Here is a 22227-nt window from a genome sequence, read left to right as displayed (position 1 = left end):
TGGACACCTTATAGTGGGGTGCAGACTTAGAACAATGGAATCGTGAATCACAGAATTTTTCAGTTTAAATTGATGTCACAGTGAGTTCAAGTCTCTTCTTTTACAGATGAGAAAACTAAGCCTGAGAGATAGGAAATGAACAATAAATAATTGGTGATAAGACAGGGCATAAAGAGAGGTCTATTAAACTTTTGTTCAATGTTGCAATACAACTTGTCCTTCATGTATTAGGAAATGGACAAGAATCAGCAACATGAGAAATAATCTGAACATACCCATATGTGAAAGTTCTTTTCTGAGTTCAACTGCAAGGGAACCAGAAGGTCCTGTTTTATACTTAAAAAGAAGAAAAAAAAAATCTAATTCTAAATCATTACAAACAATGTGCCACATATAAGAAGCCTGGAGCAGTCATGCAGTGGTCAGTTTTTCCTTTACCGGAGTTTGCACAGAAGCTGTGCCCATATGTAGCTCAGCCTGATTGCATAAAGACACAATGGAAATTTAAGTTGGCAAGTGATAATCAAAGATTCCCAGAACCACTGAACTAATCACTTCTATGCATTTAATCACAATAAAATTAATTTTATGTCACAAGCCCTTCCCCTGATTGAACTCACTGGCAATCCTGTATGAACCAGCGTGTAAGAGAGACAGTATTTCTACTTACTGAATGTGTATAGTTCTAGAATCCAAGACAGTCAGAATTGGGGAATCCACGTGTTCTGGTGGCAGCTGTGCTGTGTACAGTAAGACCCAGGAACTGTTTGAACATCCCACATGTGTGCACACACTGAGCAGAAATTGGTGGGGTGTAAATACTGGTAAATCTAGGGGTGGGGGAAACAAGAATTTATTTGCCAGTATACTTTTTATTCAGGCGATACCAACCCTCCTCTACATTCCTACTCCTTAGAACCATGAAAGTAAAATCTAAAATACAAATCAATGGTGAAAAAAAATCAATAGCTATAAAATATAGGCTGTTTTCTCCAACTATACTTATGTCTAAATAGACAAGTGTCGGTCAAACTCTCGGTTTGACTTTTTCATTTAAAGAATTTGTCTGTTTTCTTGATGTCTATAACCAGATAAGTCATTTTCTGAGTTTAGTCTTAGTTCAATGGTTCTGTTAAAAAATAAATAAGAAATTTAAATTATTTTTAAAGCATATTTGAAGACAATGGGAGTTGCTTTTGAAATGTAAATACATACCTTTTAACAATGACTTTGCACATGTAATTCTGTTTGCTAGAGTTCCTTTATCTCCTGGTCTACCTGACCAACTGTTATCTGAACTTCAAGTTGTCCAGGCTCAGTGCAAACCTGGCACAAGGTGGGGCTATTATCCTCTCTTCTGTCCCTCCCTCATGGTATTCTGCACATACATTTAATTAGCATAGCCCTTACAACACTGTGTCAGAATTCTTTGTTTACGTGACTATCTCATCCATCAGACTGAACACTATATTCATTTTTGCATCCTCAATATCTAGTACAATGGCTTACACATTGTAGGTTTTGAATAATATGTCTGAATAAATGAATACAGAATTAATGAATGAGATGATCTAGGTACAGTTGAGCTAGGTATGAAAGAGAACAAGACAGTGGGATAATACCCTAGCCTCTTTTCCTCCCCTGAACTTTCCTAGTACTTTATACCTGTCTATCTTTCTAATACATATCATATTCCCTTGTATTAGTATAAACTAATCTGTGATTTACTACCTGAATTCTGAAAAACGCTGTCCATTTCATTTATGAAGGGACACAGTAGTTATTTTGTTGGATGACTCTAACCAAAGTTCAGTCAACTTTACCAAGATTTACATGTCATTTATATTTTTACAGTACCAGAAATAATCATTATTTTTCTTGAATATTTTTGAAATGTTAATCACAATTAAAAAAAACACACATATTCTTAAATCTCATTAACCTTGAACAATTACAATTTAATGTTTAAAAGATTAACAAATGCAACATAATTCAAACAAATAGGTTTTACATTGCCCTAATAGCAAAAGTAAACTAGGAAAAGAACACTTGGACATTCAGACAAAGTAAAATCAATTGGTTAAACATGTAGGTCACCAGAATAAAGGAAAAAAAAAATTACAGTAAGTATAAATACTCTAAAACAAAAGTAATCATCAAGGAAAGACTCAGTGTTTTTGATTAAACCTCTTTTACTTTACAACTTTTACCCTACAGGAATCCAATGGTGCCAAGTTGAGGTGCGATAACCCCAAGCAATGTAGTCAGAAGACAAGGACACTTTGAAGTTCGTGGTGAAGCAGTATGGCATTGCCAGGGACTTTTGAGAAGAGACTGTAACAGTTGCACCATTTGCACACAAATCAGACAGAACTGTGGAAGCTTCTTTTGAACCAACATTCTACAAAACGTATAAAGTTAAAAATTGTGAGAACAGTGGCCTCAGATGCTACCAAGAGAGCAAACCATTATTTACCATGGGGAAGACTCCATGAAACCATAGCTCCTAGTAGCAGGGCCACTTCTGAGCAGAATTATAAGGTGCTCTGTGGTTGTTTCATGTTCCAGTCTCACATATCTGCCTATTCCCTGTTCTCTTCAACTTCTCCCTCTAATTCTCAGGAACTTGGTGATTCTCTCTCTTTCTCTCACACACACACACATACACACATACATACACACATCTCTCACATCTGTCTGAATTCCCTAGAAGGGGAAGTTAAGAATTTTACTCAACAAGTTTCAAGAGCAAAACCAAAGAGGGGACGATGCCTAGAATAAAGGAAGAGTTCTTTGTGGGTAAGTCAGTGCAACTGAGGAAAAGCTATGGTGTTTGAACAGGGAAGAATTCATCTACCTCTCCTGAGGGACCATGTGCCTGCCAGAAACTGTGTTCCATGTGGATGATTCCAAGTGACTTGGGAATATTTTGCACGAGCACCTCTCCTAGCTATACCAGATTGTCATAGTCAGCTGCAATTGAGACTGGATTCCACAGTCCAGTAAATTCTTTACGATGGGGCAGTTTTTGTTGTTTTCTTAGTCTAGTTTGTTGTGGCTGAGGGATCAGATCACATGTGCCTTGTATCTTTTGTAAAAATTTAGTTTTTAACCTGAGAGAAATAGAAAGCCACAAGATTTTTAAACAGATCTAACATGGATTTCACAAATATTACTCTAGCTGCTTGGTCACTGTAGAGAGCAAGAACATAAGCATAAAGCCCACCTGGGAGACTATTGTAATAATCAAGTACGTGGAGGCAGTAAGAAGTGGTTGGATTCTGAAGATGTTTAAAAGACAAAGATAACAGGATTTCCCAGGGCACTGTAGGTATAGTGAGAAAAAGAGAAGCCAAAGTAGACTTGAAAGTTTTGGACCTGAGCAAGGGAAAGATGAAGCGACACTTCATTTGGATGAGGAAGACCACAGCAAACAGGCTTTGTAGAGGAAGATAAAGGATTCATATTTTAGACCTGGTTAAGTTTGAGATGTTATAAGCATCCAAGAGGAAATATCAATTGGGCAATTCAAATACAAATTTGGAATTCTGGGAAGAGGTTCTGGCTTGATATATAATTTTGGAAATCATCATTATATGGATGGTATTTAAAGTAAGAAAGAACACAATTAGAGTGAGTTGTAGATCAAAATGATAAAGGTAGAAGTACTAAAACCCTGGCATATCCAACATACGATGTTAGTGAGAAAAACAGGGATAAATCAAAGAGAGAGGAAACAAGTGACTGATAAGGTACGAAGAAAACAAAGAGTGTGCTGTTCTTGAAGTCAAATGCAAATAAGATGAGGAATGATACATAATCATTGGGTTTAGCAAATTGGTAGCCATTGGTAATTGTGCACGAGGAATTTCAGTGATGTTGTGGAAGTGAGGGCCTCACTGGAGTGGATTTATGAGAGAATGGGAGAAGAGGACTTAGAGACAATGAATATAGATAATTTTTTCAGAAAGTTTTATTTTAGAGAAAAGCAAAGTCATGAAGCAATAGCTAGAAGGGAAGTGGAGTCACAAGAGGATTTGAAAAGTAATTTAAATGAGAAAAGAATACATTTTATGCTGATGGGAATGATCCAACAAAGAGGGCTCTTGTCTTCTCCTCTTCATTCCTTCCATACACTATGCATATTTCTGTTTTTTTCTAACACTGCAGTCTCACACTTGATGGTTTTTCCAGGTGTTATTTCTTCTGACTGACATCTATTTTCTCTTGCTTTGTACTTTGCTGGCTTTTTCTTATCCTTCCATCTCATCCTTCTCCTCTGAATGATATTCCATGATAATCAAACTAAGATTGCCATGATCATCCTCAGGTACTTACACTCTGTCATATCACCTTGTTTAGTTCACCATAATTACTAAAACAAATCAGAAATTGTCATTTATTTCATAAATTTATATGTCCCCAGGAGAATGTAAACTCCTTGAGTGCAGAGATATTTTCTTTCATGTTCACTATGGTATTCCTGGGTTAGCATAACAATTAGCATAGGTTTATTTGTTGAATAAATGAATGGGCAATATCAGAAGGAGAGCTCTGTGCCCCTTATCCAGAGTGTCAACTGTTTCTGAGCAATAGCGTAATGTATAAGGATGTCTACTAATCTCCAAGAATTAATGAATATAATTGTCAGATCAATTGAGGTCCTGTATTTGTGAGATAAAGGCAAAGCCGACCTTATCTGAATGCTTCAACGTATTTCTCAAATGCTCATGCTTCGTAAAATACCAGAAGAGAGAGGTACGCCAAAATGTTAACAGTGATTTTCTCAGAATGGGGGCATACAATGATTTTTGTTTGGTTGGTTACACATATTTCAAATTTTCTATGATGTATAAGGATATGTCATGGATGGAGAAAAAACCACCATAGTTTGTCAATATCAATTAATTATCTCAGAGAATATGTGCCCAAGACCTAGTGAACACATGCCCTATTATGCCTTCTCTGTCACACTTCTCCTTTCTTCAATGACTTCATCATTGGCTCAATTTTTCTTTTCAATCACAGCCTCTTCCTTGGCAACTTTAACTTCCTCAATAATGACTCATTTCTGAATCTGGCTTCATCTTAAATTCCTCAAATGCAATGCCCTTCACCTCTACTTCATTTAGTCAATATTTAACATACTCACACTCAACCCTCTATTATTCTTGGAAGTATTACCAAGACTTTTAGTCTCAGATTTGTCTTCTCTGACCACAAACTGGTTCCTGCTTACTTCCTCCATCTGTCATACTTACGCGATAGAGACTTTGCCACCATCACAATGTCCAGTCTCATGGTGCCTTATTTTCAGAATAGCAGCAACATTTACATTTCTCTTGCTATGATCTTTGATCACCTATTTCAAAGTCATAGTCTACAGGTTCCTAGAGTTCTTCTCCATCCTCTTCCATGTCTGCTACCACAATTCCCAGCTCTGGATAAATCTCACCTTCTTTCTCTAATACTTCTCACAGGTTTTATGTTTTCCCTTCTGAACTGGGCCCTTAAAGCTGCTAAGCAATAACTGCATTGTTTCCTTGATTCTCCCTTCACTGTCTTGATCTTTTGTTTCTCCTTTCATGGCCTGTCCAAGTGTCTGGAGAGACCAAGTGGGCTCTAAAATTGGTGCCCTCAAGAATAGTGCCCTCCACTGAACTCCTGTGACATTTCTTGGTATCTGTGCCATGAGGGCAGAGCTCAATACTATTTTCATATTATCTGTTTTTTTTTTTCCTGGTGTTTGATCCTCTGATCCTTACCCCATGTCTTTCCCTCATTTATGTTCTAGGTCCATTATCTTTAAAAAATAGAGTGTGATGGGTCAGGAAGCAGAAAGAACAAGAGAATCCTCCTGGTCAGTAGCATTGGGGGAACAGAGAGGATTCAGAGTTCAGATATAATATTTGGGAGAAATAAGAACTGTAGAGTTTCTCATTCTTCCCATTTTAAGTTTCTCCAGCTTAATGAAATAAAGATGAAATGCAGGAGAAAGAGATATTCAGGCTCTCAGAGAGGGAGAGTTCCAAGGAGGTGGCAAAAGCCCAGTCAAAGAAAAGATTTTGGTGTATGTAGGCAGGCAGAAATGCAGAAAGAAACTTGGCAAGCATTTTAGGGCCCCAAGTATGACACAGAAGCAATGGAGAGATCCACTGATTCTGAAAGGGCTGTCTCAGTGACCCATCCCTTTGAAAAGAGGAGGAAAGTGCTATGTATGGCCTTTCATTCCAATGGGAATGGGGATGAGAGGATGGGCAGGGAAATCCCTTGAAGTGACTATGATTCATTTACTACTAATTACCTTAAGTTGAGTTATAGAAAATAAACATATACCTATACATAAAGATACAGGTATATGTCTTACAGACCAAGATTTATAAATGCTACTTACTTATTTGTCACCTCATCTGTGTTTATGATGACCATACAGTCAGAATTTTCAGGGCCCACCTAGAAAGCCATTTTTTTTTTTTTTTTTTTCAATTATGGCTTTAGAGAAGTTAATTCACAAGAGAAAAGAAATTATTTGTGAGGTCACATTTTTGGTTAGGTATATCTAATTGCTATGCCTTTACTACAACAGGAATTAAGGATTTTTTTTTTTTGGTTCTGAAAATCTGAAAATTCTAAACTCAATAGTACAAAGAAAGTCAATTTGATTAAATACCATTTTTGACTACCAAGTCATTTTTATATATGCACTGTCCACGCCAAAGTGGATAATTCTAAATGTATTTCCACAAGAAGATGAAGTGTCACTAGTCTCCTCTGAAAAATGAGGCATGAAAAAAAGAAGAGGATATAACATATTATTATACATGATAGAGGAAGCTGCACAGGTGGCCTAACTGGGAAATCTTTGGAGGAGTAAGGAAAAGGAGATGAGTAAGGAGAAGGAAAAGGGAAATTGGAGGAGAAAAGAGGAGAGATCAGGTGGGGGTGGGAGGAGTAGCTGTGGTACAAAAGGAACACATGGAATGGGAGAATTTTAAAAGAGTTAATAAAAAGAAGACTACAGGGGAAGCAGGGCTAACTAAGGTATTCTTTGGGAATGAAGCCATAAAAAAAACCACCAATTTAAAATTTAAAGCAAAGAGGGATATAATGACAACTCTCTTCCTGGCTTAACTGCAACTGATTTGGTAATATGTCTCTACAGATGTGATTAGGGCCCCAAGGGCAATGTAATGGATCAATGGATTCAAACAATTGCAGGTATGTACACAAATTTGAATCGAGTAAATGGAGGGTGGGGGAACCCTGAAAACATAAGGCCACTGTTTGTCAAAACCCCTGAGCAACAACATCTTGTTTACCATTTGCTTGATTGCATCATTTGCATAAGATCAAACATAGGCAGTTGTGGACAGGGAAAAACAGATCACTCTAATACGCATTAGAAATGGATCCACAGGCATTATCCTGAGACGTGTTACAAGGAAATGCATCCCATTGCATGGAAACCTCACCGATTACTGTCAAGCAAACTATAATTTACAATACTGGCCCTGAATTATATGCTATTTTAGAATTGATTTCATGCTGTTGTTCAGAGAATTTCATTGATCTCAATTTACAAAATGAACCAATAAGTAGGGAATGATTTTCTTTTAATTCCTGGTATAACTGAAGAATTTATAACTTCTTATTTGTCTCTCCCATTTCTTGCTTTTTAATTATATAATGTATGCTGTCTGGTTCTTTTTCTGATAATTCTTCCTCATACTATTTCATAAATGAAAAATATGGCATTTTCCTGATTTTCCTCTCTCAAGGAAAATCCTTCTCTCAGATCATCATGTGGATGTGTAAAAATTTGGAGGGTAATCTAGGTAACTGTTGAACACATCTCCTTCTTGTCATTTGGTATTCCAACTTGAGAACAACTGCTAGGTTATGGTTCAGTGAGAATCCCCTCTTAGACAGCAGACCTAAGAGGTGGTGCGTTTCCACAGACGCCTGGAAAGCAGTGAGCTATGCCAGAGTGTGGGGAGAATGTCAGGCTGCATTCATCTCTGCCATTGGGTAGCCCTTGCTCCACAGTTGTCTGCTCAGCCTTTTGATTCCAAAAAAAATCAGATTCTGACCTTATAATTAATAAAAATAGAAGCTTTATTAGCCTATAGATCATTACTCTTCTGCTCCCCACAGAAGCCTTAACTTGCAACATGTTTCTCTTGGACCAGGTGAGCTATTAACCATCATTGTATAATATCCAGTCACGTGCTTTCAAATCGATTTTGCTGAGCTGGAATTGCTTTGCTCTAATACGGACTCATATATAAAACTGCACTCAAAGTACATTATTAAACTCAACAAATTCTTCTGTTTGTGCTTATAATATTTTCCACTTCATCAGGGAAATCACATCCTTCCCCTTCTTCAAAACTGTTCAAAGTTTATACTCTCCATAAAACCCCTGATTCACCTCAACTTGCACACAGCCCTTTTTGAAAATCTCCCTTGTAAGCATCCTTACACTGGTCATAATAAGTATTCATGATGTTTTAAGTTCTTCGAGGACAAGGATATACCTTCTTATAGGCATCCCTTGACTCCTAGTACCTTGGACACTCCTGATGGATGAATAAGTAAAAACCTCCTTGCAACAAGAACACTGGCAATAAGGAAAGGAGGACTTGGTCCTTCCGTCACAATTGCAGCAGGGGGCATGTGGGGGTGGGGGTGGGTGCACTGCTGGGAGTTTTCAGTCACTAGTTGGGGTGGGGGGGGCGGGAAGAACCATTACTGTCAGTTGTGATAATGAGGGATGACGCTTCCTCATTTTCCTCTTTTCTCCTTTGGCTGGTTAGAACAAAAGGCTTCCATGCAAAGCTTCCTAGGCTGACAGCATTCTCAGCCAGCTGTCTTCCAGCCTGGCTTCCTGAGCATCTCTAATACTATGGTTGTAATAGAAGATAGTATGCTGAGCCCAAGGCTGTTTTTCTTGGCTACTTTTATAATATAATCAAGGATCACGCCCCCCACCCTACCCCACTCTTTCTCCATACACACACCAACATCCCAACTACCCCCCAAGTTTCCTGTGATCAAGGGGAGATACAGAATGAGGGAGTCAGTAGCTGTTTTTCAATTTTCTTAAATGCTTTCAGCTTACAAAGGAGTTGAGAATTGAGATAACTTTCCAAGGATGTTATCTGAACAAACTTTAGTCACATAACTTAGATTTTCTTGCTAAATCTAAGAGTTCTGGGGTTTTTTTCTCTCAGACATAGGTGATGCAACTATCATATTCATTAATAACCTTAGAAGTCAGTCAATATTTTGCAAGAAAACCATCTACTCATGTGACGTATTATTAAACAACAGAAGTAAATAATGAGACGTAATGGGAACAGTGGCAAGCGTCTAGCTACCTGTGGCAGGAAAGAGTAAGTTTAGGAATCTGTGTATCCTATAAAATATGACAGTGAGGGTAAGACTATGTTTATTCAATGAAAATAATGGCTACGACATTGAGTCCCTACTATTTACCAGGCACTGGTAAGGACATTTTATACTCTTTCATCTATTTTAAGCCTCAAAACAACCCTGTGAAATAGGTAGTAATTCTGATATTCACATAATGAAATTTAAGCTCAGAGAGATCAAGTTACCTGTGTAAGAACCAAGGCAAATGCCATCTGAACGCATTCAGAAAGCAGAGCAGGAGGACTCAAGTCTGGTGCACCTATGTCCAAACACTACGCTTATTTCACAAAGCCAACTCCTCCCAGTTCACACTCTGCCAATGTCAGCTCAGTCAAGTATCACCTGAAACTAGCTTTCAAGTATGACCCATAATTGATCCTAAATATTAGTCTAATACTTATTCCAACCTACTATTCTAGGCACTGTATGGCATAGAAGACATAGAGTCTTGCTTTTAATAATCAAGTATCTCTTTTGGGTGGGAAGGCATACATATTTTTTTTCTGGTAAACTCTCATGTTCCCTTCAAGGCAGAAATCAAATGCCTATATGATGTCTTCTCACATTCTTCCAGTTTGAATTCACACTTCTTGTGCTGCAATAGCACCATTTCTATGCCGGTTATACCACTTACCATAGTTTAACTGTATCATCATATACATTGTTTTTTATTATTTCTTTAACAAACTCTTAGAAGTAGAATTACAAGGTAAAGGGGTATCATACAGGGTCGACAGAAGGCACCCTTAAGTGGAATTACTAAAGAGAAATATTGAAGGGACTGGTTATAGGATTTGGGGCAGCCATATCATTCAAAGGAGGATAAAGCACTCCATGGCAACAAACATGCTGAGCCAATATCACCTAAGCCTTGAACGCCAACAAAACTGGGAAGAAAGCTGTATGGTAAGAAAGGACCTCCCCTTCTGTAGAGGAAAACAGCCATTTTCTAATCCGAAGACTTGTAGACTCAGAGCCTGGGGAATAAATATTCTGCCTTATTCCTGCCTGATTGCTGAGAACCCAAGGAGAATCCAGAAGCAAAGGCACAGAACTAGGAGAAGGAGAGTAGTGAACAGATGTATATAGGTAAATGGAGAACACCCAGAATAAATGTGGTGTCCACTTTGATATAAATTGCTAAATTACACTCCCAAATCCATTGTGCCAATTTTTACTCACACCAACATTATATGAAAGTGCTCTTTTTCCAATATCTCATTGATACTGTAAAATCTAATATTTAACAATATTCACAAAGTTGATATGTGGTCAGTAGCAGCTCATTATTTTATTTATTTTTGTATTGCTATGACTCATTTACATTTTTTTTTTTTTGGAAAGTGCCTGTTTATCTAACTACCCCATATATAATGAGGTGTTCCTCTTTTTCTAATAATTGCTAAGAACTTGTACCTAGCAGAGTGCCTATTATTTAGAAGGTCTTCAATAAACACATATTAGAGAATATTTTGTGCTGTTTTATCACTTGCCTTATAATTTCAATAATGGTTTTGTTTTGCTAAATAGACAATTTAACTTTTATGTAGCCAATATGGCAATATTTTCCTTAATATTTCCAAGGAGAGAATTTTATCTGGCTGCAGGAACATAAAAGACTTCAAAATGAAGACAGCATTGAAACCACTGGTTGGGGAAGCTTTGATGGACCGGAGACAGAGGGAAAGGCCATTCTGGGTGGGATAAGTTGGCAAAAGGCAATTCTGTAGAACAATTCAGGGCAAACATGGAGAGAAATATTAGCTTAGTTCAGCATAGTTCAGTTTAGCTGTGGCAAAGGACATACAAAAGAAGTAAAGGAAATAATGCTAGAAAGACAGGCTGAGGTCACGTTAGGAAGACCATAAGATGCCAGGCTGATAACTTTATAGAAATGAACGCAGTAGATGCTAATAATGGGGCAAAGAGTTAGGAAACCCTTGTTTTTGTCCTGGTCTTGCCATTAGCCATTTGTGTTAACGTGGGCAAAACACCTGCCTTCATTGGATCTTAGTTTCTTAAACTCTAGAAAGAGGAATTTATGTTAGATGCACTCTAAGGTTAAACTCTCAACCATGTGTTTATTTATTTATTTTTTTTAAGAAAACTGCATTGAGAAACTGTAGTAAAAGCTTTTACTTCTTGTATATTTGCTCTATTAGTTACAGAGGTTGGGTGAAGATCACCTGTTGAGTTCATCAGGTTGTCCCTGATAGCTCTGCCTATGAGAAGACTGTGTGTAAAATCAGTGCAATGGATTACAAGAACTTAAATTGCAATGTTAGAATGTAAATAAACCATATTAGAATTACCTTTTTAATCCACTATGCAATTAAAATACATAATATGCAACTACTAGATTTTTTAAAAGCAGGTAAGGTCTTCAATGCCACAAATGCTAATAAACAGGTAGAAGTATTTTGACCCATTATAGGACTTTTACTGGATCTTTTTCCCTTGAATAGTTTCTAGAGAATGACAAGTTTTCTGATTTTAAGACAGTAATTTTCTAAGAATGGTCTGTTGACATTCCTCCAAGAATAGCACAGGGTAGTTTTCAGACTATGACAGTGTCTAACTTTTCATTCTGAATTAATACTTTACTGACAATTTAAAATAAAGTAATACATCTTTGGTACTCCAAAAAAAAGAGAACCCCATTTTGAGTGTAAGATAGATTAAATTTATCTGGGTGTGTCTGGCAAAGTGGGTTGTCAGCCTACCAAAAGCATACTTGCACGAGAAGTGGAAAAAAAGAAGAGTTCTTGGTGCTGGAAATGGGGCTTGGAGCTGTAGTGGGAGGAGAGATCAATTCTGGGTGCACTGTTGATTGAGACATTTCTGAGTATTTTGGGACAACTTGTAAGGTGGCCCAATAGAAGTCCATTTGAGGATTGGGGAGCATTTTGAAGAATTCATCCTGATAGGCAGGATCCAGGTATGATGCCTTGGTTCTCAGAAAGATTGTTCAAAGTAGGGCCTTGTGCTTATTTAAACATCTGTCTTCCGGTTGAGAATAAAAAAAAAATGACCTGTTTTGTTAAACTTTCTAAAATACTGGAATGCACTCAGCACTCCTTTAAGACTCACCTAAGAAAGAGTAGCACAGAGAAGAAACCCATTCTACCATCACTTTTACTACAGTCATGTTCAGCTTTGGAAACAGTATGAAGCAGAACATCAGCAAGGCACAATGGCAGAGGGGTGTAGGATTCGACTGGGACAGCCCTCACTGACTGAGCAGTCCCAGTGTCCACCTGGCCTGATGGAGCTAAGGGGCCACTGGTGGGAAACTACTCCACCTGGCATAGCAGATGGAGAGAACAGTGCCTGATGGGAGAGAAATAGAAACGTAGCAGAGCTCCCTATGCCCAGAGATGATGTTTGTTAGAGCAGGGCCATGCAGAGTCCAGTGCAGTAACTACAGCACTTGGCCAGTTGGTGTCAGGCTTGCTCCTACATGCATATGAGAAAACTCATGGACCCCCCAGAAATGCAAGAGGATTATTTTGTAGGGGGCAGAGATCACCTATCAGTGCAGGTGAGGGCAATGAATCAGTGGAACATGAGTATTTGATAATGAGACTTATTTTTACATTCAGATTAATGGGATCTGAGAAAATTTTAGAGAAATCCTCTCTATCCTTCTATCGACTGTCATCTATCCTTCTGTCTATCCATCTGTTATCTTTTTGTCTCTAACCATCTCATGGAATAGCCAATGGACACACACTACCTCAAACCTTGTGTTTTGGGACTCTGTATGTTTCTTAGGTAGACAATGTCTTTAAAGCTTGGATTCAGGAGGAGAGAAAAGGGAAACTTGGCAGTTTGTAGGTACTAAAAGAAACAGAAGAACCAGGTCTCTTACTCTTTCTGTGAAAGCCCAAAATAATCTTTTCCCTCTTCAAACCTGTTCTAAACAGACAAACAAAAACCCCAAAACAAACAAAAACCAAGGAAAGAAAAAACAAAAAACAAAACAAAACAAAAAAACACAACAGAGTAAGACATGGTCATTGACCTTGAGGAGAGAAAAATAAATAAACAAAATCTCATTTGGGTATTAAGACATACACAAATCATAGTTTACAATAGTTAGGAAATATGATGTAATGATATAAATGCAAGACAGTTTGTATGAATCCAGGACAGCTTAGCCATACCTAAACACATCTAAAGTATGCATTAACATTACATTTAGATGCAATTCATTTAAAATAGTATCTGACATGGAGTAGCATTAGGAACTTGTTAATTAAAATAATGATAATAAAAGTGAAAATGTTCTTATCTGTACAGTGATTTACATTTTCCTAGTGTTTTCTGTCAATTAGTTCTTTAAATTTTGGAAGTACAGTATATATGCATATAGTAAAAAATTAAACCAGCACATTTTGTAGAGTAGAAAAGAGTACAAAATCAAAAGCATGGGTCTCCCTCATGTTCCCAATTCAGTCACCCTTAAAATTTTAAACATTGGAATAAAAGACTGACACAAACTGAATATTGTTATGATGAAATTTAATGATATTTTTCCTTTTTTTCTTTTTTTGGATGTAGCTGCTATTTATTGTGGAACTTTAAGACCTATTCCAAAGGCATTTATAGGCATGCAAAAGTTTAAATACCACTGGTTGTCAGTCATTAAGGTGTAGGGAAATGAATAACAAAAGCAAAAAAAAAAAAAAAAAAAAAAAAAACAAGAAGATAAGGAATCAGTAAAGCCTCTGAGCTTAGAGTACTATTTGTGTAAATCACTGAAAAAGTTTTTAGCCTCACTTTTCTCATTTGTTAATAAAAAAAAGAAAAAAGATATATATTGTTTGCCACAGATATATCTATATTTATTATGAAGATAAAATAAGACAGTTATAAAAATACTTTATATACTTTTACACAGATAAGAGATAAGTTCAAACCATTAAATTTAATGCCACTGCCATTAATTAATGCTCATAAATACTATAATAATAATCTCTCAAAATGTCTACCATGTTTTTATATAAAGCTCAGACTAAATTTTTTTCAGCCCAATGCATTACATATAGTTGATTACTTGTGAAAGGAATAATTTATATTTGACTTAGCATACCCATTCAACAATAGCTCTTTCATTATTCATTCATTTATTTATTCACTCCACAAATATTTACTGGGCATCTGCTATGTGTATGTCTGTGGGTTTTATGTACTGAGATATAGCAGATGAGACATTACAAGGTATTTTCAGATATTTCTATGAACTACACATTGCTCTGGTTTATGTTTTCCAAAATTTGGAGGTGCCAGGTGTTATCTGGTATAGCTATTCCATATACCAATGATTCTGAGTAACTATATTCGTTCAATAAATTACAATATAAAATGGTAAGTGATTTGAGAAGAATACTAGTGCAAACTTACAAATTATAGTGTATATCCTTTGATGAAAACTCAACTACTTACAATAACTACATTAGGAAAGAAGTCATGTTTCACTTTTTAATAACAAATTAGAATGGAGATATTAGCAATGACATCCTTATAAACACAACATTCAAGACAATCTATTAGCATTAATATTTTAGCATTAACCACCCAAATCTCACTTCTTTAGACTCATTTTTTTTATCATATCACACAGTAAATCACATATAAAAATAGAGAGAATTGATAAAATATGAATCCAGGTGTTTGTTTACTTATGAAACATCAGAAAAAATAAGAATTTAATTAACATGTAGCCATTTAAATATGTCTTAAAGCTGGCTCTCTCCATCTCTTTATATTGGATGTAGAGCCCAACCATTATTGAAATTAAAACAAACTTCTTTTCTTGATCTTTTATGGTAGTAATTTTAAAAGATTTTTATTTTCTAAATTACTCAGCATTTTCCTTAAATGTTTTGATCAACATTTGGTTATTGTTAGTATTTATGAGCTAATGTTATTTACAGCTCATCTTTTTCAATAGTATATTTATGTATGGCAAAAAAGTAGAATACAGTTGTCATTAAAACAAAATAATGTAAAGAAAAATTATGAAAGCCAAATTTGAACTTGTATAAAATGCTTTTTCCAGACAAAGAATCCCATAGATGCTATATCTGAGAGACGCCTACTCAAAGTTTGTTGGAATTCAGTTTATAAAAAAGTATACTTTTATATACTAAAAGTATATGCACTAGCTTTATATAAACCATTTATTTGATTTACATTTTAAAAGCCAAGCTTAACTTTACAGCAATGATTCAGCTGAGGGAGAAATCTCCTGAAATTATCTATATAGTCTTTTTGACACTCAGAGTCCCAACCTAATAGAATTTATAAACTGCATCCCCTTGATTTTTTGCATAATAGAACTACACAAGTGGCAGAGAGTGACTTTCTAATCTCCTCGTATGAAATAGATATTCAATATTTGCATATTTGGTAGTTTATCCATAGGTAATGCTGGGCTTATATACACTTCCACAACTGGGGAAGAAATAGGGAGGGCAATACATGAATGTTGTCATTGCAAAATAGCCTTTAAAATTGGGATGTATGAGGCAAACCTCTCTAAACTCTATTGAAATTATTTTTTGGACCTAAACTTTCTTCTGTTGCTCTAGATTTGAATGCAACTGGGAAGTGTAGTAAATGTGGGGATGGGATTTTCAGCCAAGCAAGCAGAATGTTTGTCTAGGTCTTGAGTACTTCAAAAGTACTCCTAGAAGTTTCCCCACTTAGAGCGAAACACACATTTTATTTTCAATATATGCACCCATCAAGTGGTTGTGCTTACATGCATTTATTCACATAATAACTTTGAACTGTCAAAATAATTGATCAATTGTTTACTTACTTTAACGTAATCAAATGAGCCGTATTTGTAGCCACAAGATAGCACTTCTCAGGTGTGTTCTTATGAGCTTTTCAATAGTCTAAGTAACCGTGCAACACAGAGAAATAGGAAGCTAATTTTTATGCAATGTATGTCAAGCTTAGGAATGTGTCACTTGTCTGATACTGGTAGTCTGCTTCCCAGTCTTAAACTATTCAATTATTCTGCCTCTAAACATCCCTACCAATCTGACATTCCAGCAAATTCTCCAAAAAATAACACCTGGCTTTTACACGAATGGAAAATTTGATTTCTTTCTTCCTTCAGACTGAAAACAATATTTACTGTTCTCCTATTATATGCTGAATGCTGTTCCATATCTTCAGGATAGAAGATGAAAGATACAGTTCTTGCCACAAGGTGCTCACAATCTAGATATTGATAATGACAACCAGGCAATCTAACAATTTGAGTTAAGTATGGTAAATGATATGAGAGAGGGTTGCACAGAGAAGAAAACTGTAAATCATACATGTCTACATGCAATAGGTCAGTCCCTGAACAAATACTATTATATTGGAATAAATAATCCAGGACTTATAATATTCATAAAAATTCATGAATGGATGAATGAATAAATGAATGAATGAACAAACCATAAATCAGCATTCTTGAAAATATTTTCTTCTAATATTCTTCAGGCTTTATTTCCCAAGTACTTCTCCAAAGGTTCATGTATATAAATGTTTATTGAATTTTCACTACCTCAGTGCACAACTGTGTACAATCATCACAAATAAATTTAACATTTCTGTGAGTATGTTAAACGTTAAAAGGACATATTATTGTTTCATGTCCATAGTTAATTGAAACAGGGATGATATGAGATCATGCAGCAGTTTACATTGCCTAACTTTTCTTTACTGATTTTGTATAAATGGTCCCTGTGCCATCAATGCTACACTCTACAGACACATAATTTCTACACTTAAGTCCTGGATTTATGAGTGCACAATATTACACAGTTCTCATTTAAAATCAGTAGGCTTGCTTTAAATTTTAAAAACTAAAGCTAACATTTACTAAGAGACACTAATTGACATGTTGTCTGTAAGAATACATCGATAATGTGATGAAGATGTCAATGTTGTATTAATATTTTGACACCAGGGAACATTGTTAATAATCTAATGGAATTCTCCATCATTCTTTTACTTTAAACATCTAGTTAAGACTTGTGATTGAATCAGAACATTACACAGGAAATCAGTGTCAAAATTCTAGTCCTAGCTATGCCATCAACTAGTTTTCAGAATCTCCATTTTCTCATCTACTGAGTGGAAATTAAATTGTTCAAACTTTATATATCATTGAGTAATTTAAAGACTCAAAGGAGCTGGTATGTGAAAACATTTTGAAAATGCAACTATCAAGGAAAAACATCAGGAAATATTTATTTGTTTTTTGGGGTGAGGAAAGCCTATCTACATTTTTCTTTTTAAGGAAGAAACTATAAAGGAAAATATTTCTGCAATTGACTACAAGTTTAAGCAAAAATGCCCTCACGTTAAAAACCATCATAAACAAGTAAAAATATACAAATTACAGAAACGGAAAAAACAACTAATACAGGTTCTACACAATCGGTAAGCATCTTAAATATATGTTAAAATAGGAATATACTATTTTAAATAATATTAAAAACATTTGGGAAATTAATTTTATGAAATTAGAAATTTACCTGAAGATTTCTATTAAAGGATATTGATATCACAATTTTGTTTATAATAGAAAGAGAAATAATCCAAAAATTGTAAGACTTTGGTTAAATATATTATGACATACTACTTAAAAATACTGTGCAGTCACTTAAAACATAGTTCAGAAAATAAATTAATGATTTGGTAACATCACACTATGAATCATAATGTGATAAAAGTTTGTAGAATAAGATGTTCACAATTATATGCGTCTATCTGTGCACAATTATATGTGTCTATCTGTGCATTAACTAAAAAAGATCAGAAGATGGGAAATGCTAAGCCAAAATGTAATTAGTAATTATCTCTGGTAGTGCACATGTGGGCAATTTAAATTTTTTTCTGTACATTTTCCAAAAATTTTGGAATATGTAATATTCATAATTTACATTTTGTGGTAATTTTATTTTTAAATTGCACTTATTTTTGAATGGGTAATTTTATTTTTAAATTGCACTTATTTTTGAATGGGTAATACATATGCACGGCACACAATTCAAATGGAAAAAAAAATTCAAAAGGCACCAAATAGCTTACATGAAAATTAAATCTCAGTCCACCCTCATTACCCAATCACCCTGCTCTCTTCCAGGAGCTTTTCAATGGCGAAATTCTTATGTATACCTCCAGAGATAGTCTACATATACACAACCAACAAATGCTAGTATAGCATAGAATATACTTTTCTGCACCTTGCTTTTTCACTTACTGTAGTCGATTCTTGTTATTTGAGGCAGTTATGTTAAATAAAATCCCTGCCAACAGTGAATTAGCAAATACTCAAAGAGCCTTGTTTGACCTCCGCTGGGAAGTTTTTGCTGCTTTACACATTAGAATGCCTGGAAATGATCACGCAAGTGCCATGAGCATTTTTAGTGAACAGGCAAATTCGCACACACAGAATCTACGAATAATGAGGATGGAATTTACTTTAAAGATGCTATCCTATCAGTAAAGATCTGCTCATCCTGTTTAATAACCACATTTAAATAACCACATGATATTCCAGCCATTAGCCATAATTTGTTTAATTAGTCTTCTATTGATGTTCATTAGGTTTTTTTCATGTGTGTGTATAAAACTAAACAAATGTATGTGTGTTTATGATCAAACAAATCAATAACTTTGGAACAATCTCAAGTACAATAAAACGTAAAATTCTACCAGATGTTTAGGACACTATTTAATGCTATCTTTAGGTTACTTTAATTTGTGGATTTAAACTAAACTAGAACAAAATATAAAACAATTTACAAGTTGCAACCTATGCATTCCATGAAGTTTACCATTTTACCTGCAGCAGTTAGCTTCGTGTCTGGAAAATAGTAGGTGATATTTTAAAATATATATGTTCAATAAACACAAAGGAATGAAGATAGGGCATTTAAGCTATTTAGACTTTAGCTACAACTGATACCATGGGTGTGATGCATCGTTGATGGTGTTTGGAGGGCTAATGCAGGAGGGATAGCAGGAGGGCCATCGTGCAGATGATAAAAATCAAAGGGAATGAATAAGCTAACTGAAATTGAAAAATAGTAGAGAAAGATTTAAAAAATGATTTATTATTTTGTAAAGGGAGCCATGCATTCACAGATTAGCAAGGATTTCAAAATGAGAGAAAATAAATCAATAAAATAGTAATTCAATTTAAACAATAGATAAAATTTCCCAGGGATTCTCAAAAGGAAGAACACAGGTAGACAGCAGAGTTGGATGATTTCCAAGGATACGCATTCATAATCTTCACCCACAGAAAAAGATATAAAAGTAAGGTTGAGGTATTAGTGACAGAAAGATCCTGATATCTGTAGATATATCAAATGAGCTAAATTTTAGAATTGCAAGAGACAATGTTTGGGGTGGTACCCTAGATTACAGTGATTTTCTCAGGGGCTGTATCTTTCTTTCCTCACTTCTTATAAACAGATGCTGCCCCCATAACCTAAAGGCTGGTCATATGATCCAATGTGGGGCAGTCAGAATCCTTCCTCAAGATTCTTCTATCTGGCACTAGGCCAGCAATTTCCCAGCCCTTCGGGTGTGAGTTCAGAATTGCTGATGACCATGCTCTCTAGTCCATGGTCTCTACACGCTACAGTAGAGGCTGGAATGCATTTCAGAAAGAAGTAAAGATGAAATCGTTGGCTCTCTATCACTTGCAAGTGAAAGAGTCAGGATTCAGGACTAATGAATATATTTACTTTGTGAAACCAAAAAGGAATAACCATCACTGATTTTGAAGCATTCAAACCTTTGCCATGGACAAAATTGAATACATTCTAAAAGACATTTCCAATTTAAGATAGCTGTCAAGTACTTACGTGAATGAAAAAAAAAATATTTTCTAATTTCATCATTGAGTGGTTACTTGACTAAAAGAAGTAACCTAAGCTTTCCTGTGCATTAATTTTTATATCCATGATACAGAGATATTATTTTGAAGATAATTTAGAAAAATATCAAGGGGTTTGATCCTTCAGGGAACTGAAAGAATGTACTGAAAGTGGAGTGTATTGAAAGAATAATACATGAGGAAACAACAGTTTGAATTTAATCTCAGCCTCTTTTTTTTTTTTTTTTCCTTCTTGTACAATTAATTCAACTAAGTTCTCTGATGTCTGTGTACTGGGTACTTCTCTATATCATTTGTATCTTTAGATGTTTTAATACTCTGTCTTTATTTTTAGAGAAAGGACACCCAATCAATCTGAAAATTCAGAGTCTGTCAAGAATGGTATTCTCCTATTTTTTTTTGCTGAATTTCCTCATTCAGATTGAAAGGCAAAGACTCTAAAGCTTATCCAGATGTGATTTTATAATGATGTCATCAGGCTTTATTCCATAATCAAGACCCCTAAAAAATACAGTTTTAGGCTTAGTATCTGCAATGAGGTTAATGGAAATCTACACCAAGGATAAGCACTTTAGCAGATTGTGTCATCAAGAATTATTTAAGCACTATCTAAAAGGATTTAAAATAAGAAGATTGTATTTAACACTAATACACAGAGATACAATAGAACAGAGCTGCTAAGAAATAAACGTAATGCTTCTCTCTCCTTTCCCCCTCACCCTTTTGCCATCTGCATCGTTAAACCCAGTTAACTGCTTGCCTTTCAAGTTCTACCCCATGAGCCTTTGATTTGACATGGACTGAATGGGAGATGAAGGCACAGCTATACATGTTCAGTCTTTCCTATTTCTGAATAATTTTATATTTCCATCATTTACTTTCTAAAACACTGACTAACTCATACTATTTCCTTACTGAAAACCCTTCAATGATTCTCCATTGCTCTAGAACAAAGTTCAAGTACCAAAATAGAACTAAAGCCTTGGATAATTTGGCTCCTGTCTTTTGTCTCACTAGCCTGACCACTTATCCAGGCCACACCAAATTGCACCCCATTTAATTTTCATGAAACACACATTCTCAGCTCTGTGCCTTTGACTACTCTGCCCTGGTCCTTAGCCTTGCTTTTTTCTCTGTTCTAAAACTTTCTCTAAATCCCCACTCAAATTCACTTCTTCTCTGGAGTTTTATCTTCCAGATTGAATTGATCACATCTTTCTTTGTACTTACACTTGTTACAGAACTTAACCACAGACTGACCAGCATTATATTTTATTTAGTTTTATATATTTCTGTCTTAGCAATTGAGCTGAGACTTGAGGAACAATGATAATATCTTAGTCACATCTATATTTATATATAGATTTTTCCAACCTCTTATGTAGTGACTTGTGCATTATAGATGCTCAACAAATATTTACTGAATTAAATTGAATATGTGGTTTAGAGACATGTTCAAAGGGTATCTTAGCTTGCCAGGTCTGCTATAACAAAATACCACAAACTGGTTGCCTTAAGTAACAGTAATTTATTGTCTCTCAGTTTTAAAGGCCAGAAGTCTGAAATCTAAGGCATCAGCAAGCCAGGCTTTCTTTGAAGGCTATAGCATTCTGGCAGTGGCTTGCTGGCAATCAGTCTCTGCCTCCATCGTATGGGGATCTATCTCCTTTTGTTCTTCTATCTCCAAATTTCCTTTGCTTACAAGGACTGCAGCCGTATTAGATTAAGGCTCACCGTGATTCAGTTTGGCCTCATTGTAATAGGATCTTCAAAGATCTTAATTTACAAATGAGTCTTCGCCACAGGACCAGGGGTTAGGACTTGAATATGCCACTTGGGGCACATGATTCAATCCCCCAACAAACGGT

At 35.5% G+C, this 22227-nt stretch overlaps 1 protein-coding gene across 1 annotated transcript in view; it reads right to left on the bottom strand.

The window, feature by feature from the left end:
- The window catches only part of USH2A (usherin), an 891077-nt gene that overhangs the window by 368339 nt on the left and 500511 nt on the right, over nucleotides 1-22227 (bottom strand). Inside the window, 1 exon segment of the mRNA XM_037823757.1 lies at nucleotides 671-830. Coding sequence (XP_037679685.1) covers nucleotides 671-830 — 160 coding nt within the window.

This window comes from Choloepus didactylus, chromosome 2 (genome assembly GCF_015220235.1).
Source record: "Choloepus didactylus isolate mChoDid1 chromosome 2, mChoDid1.pri, whole genome shotgun sequence".
Classification (NCBI taxonomy): domain Eukaryota; kingdom Metazoa; phylum Chordata; class Mammalia; order Pilosa; family Megalonychidae; genus Choloepus; species Choloepus didactylus.
The sequence above is the reverse complement of the archived record's forward strand: the minus strand, read 5'-3'. Positions and strand labels throughout refer to the sequence as shown.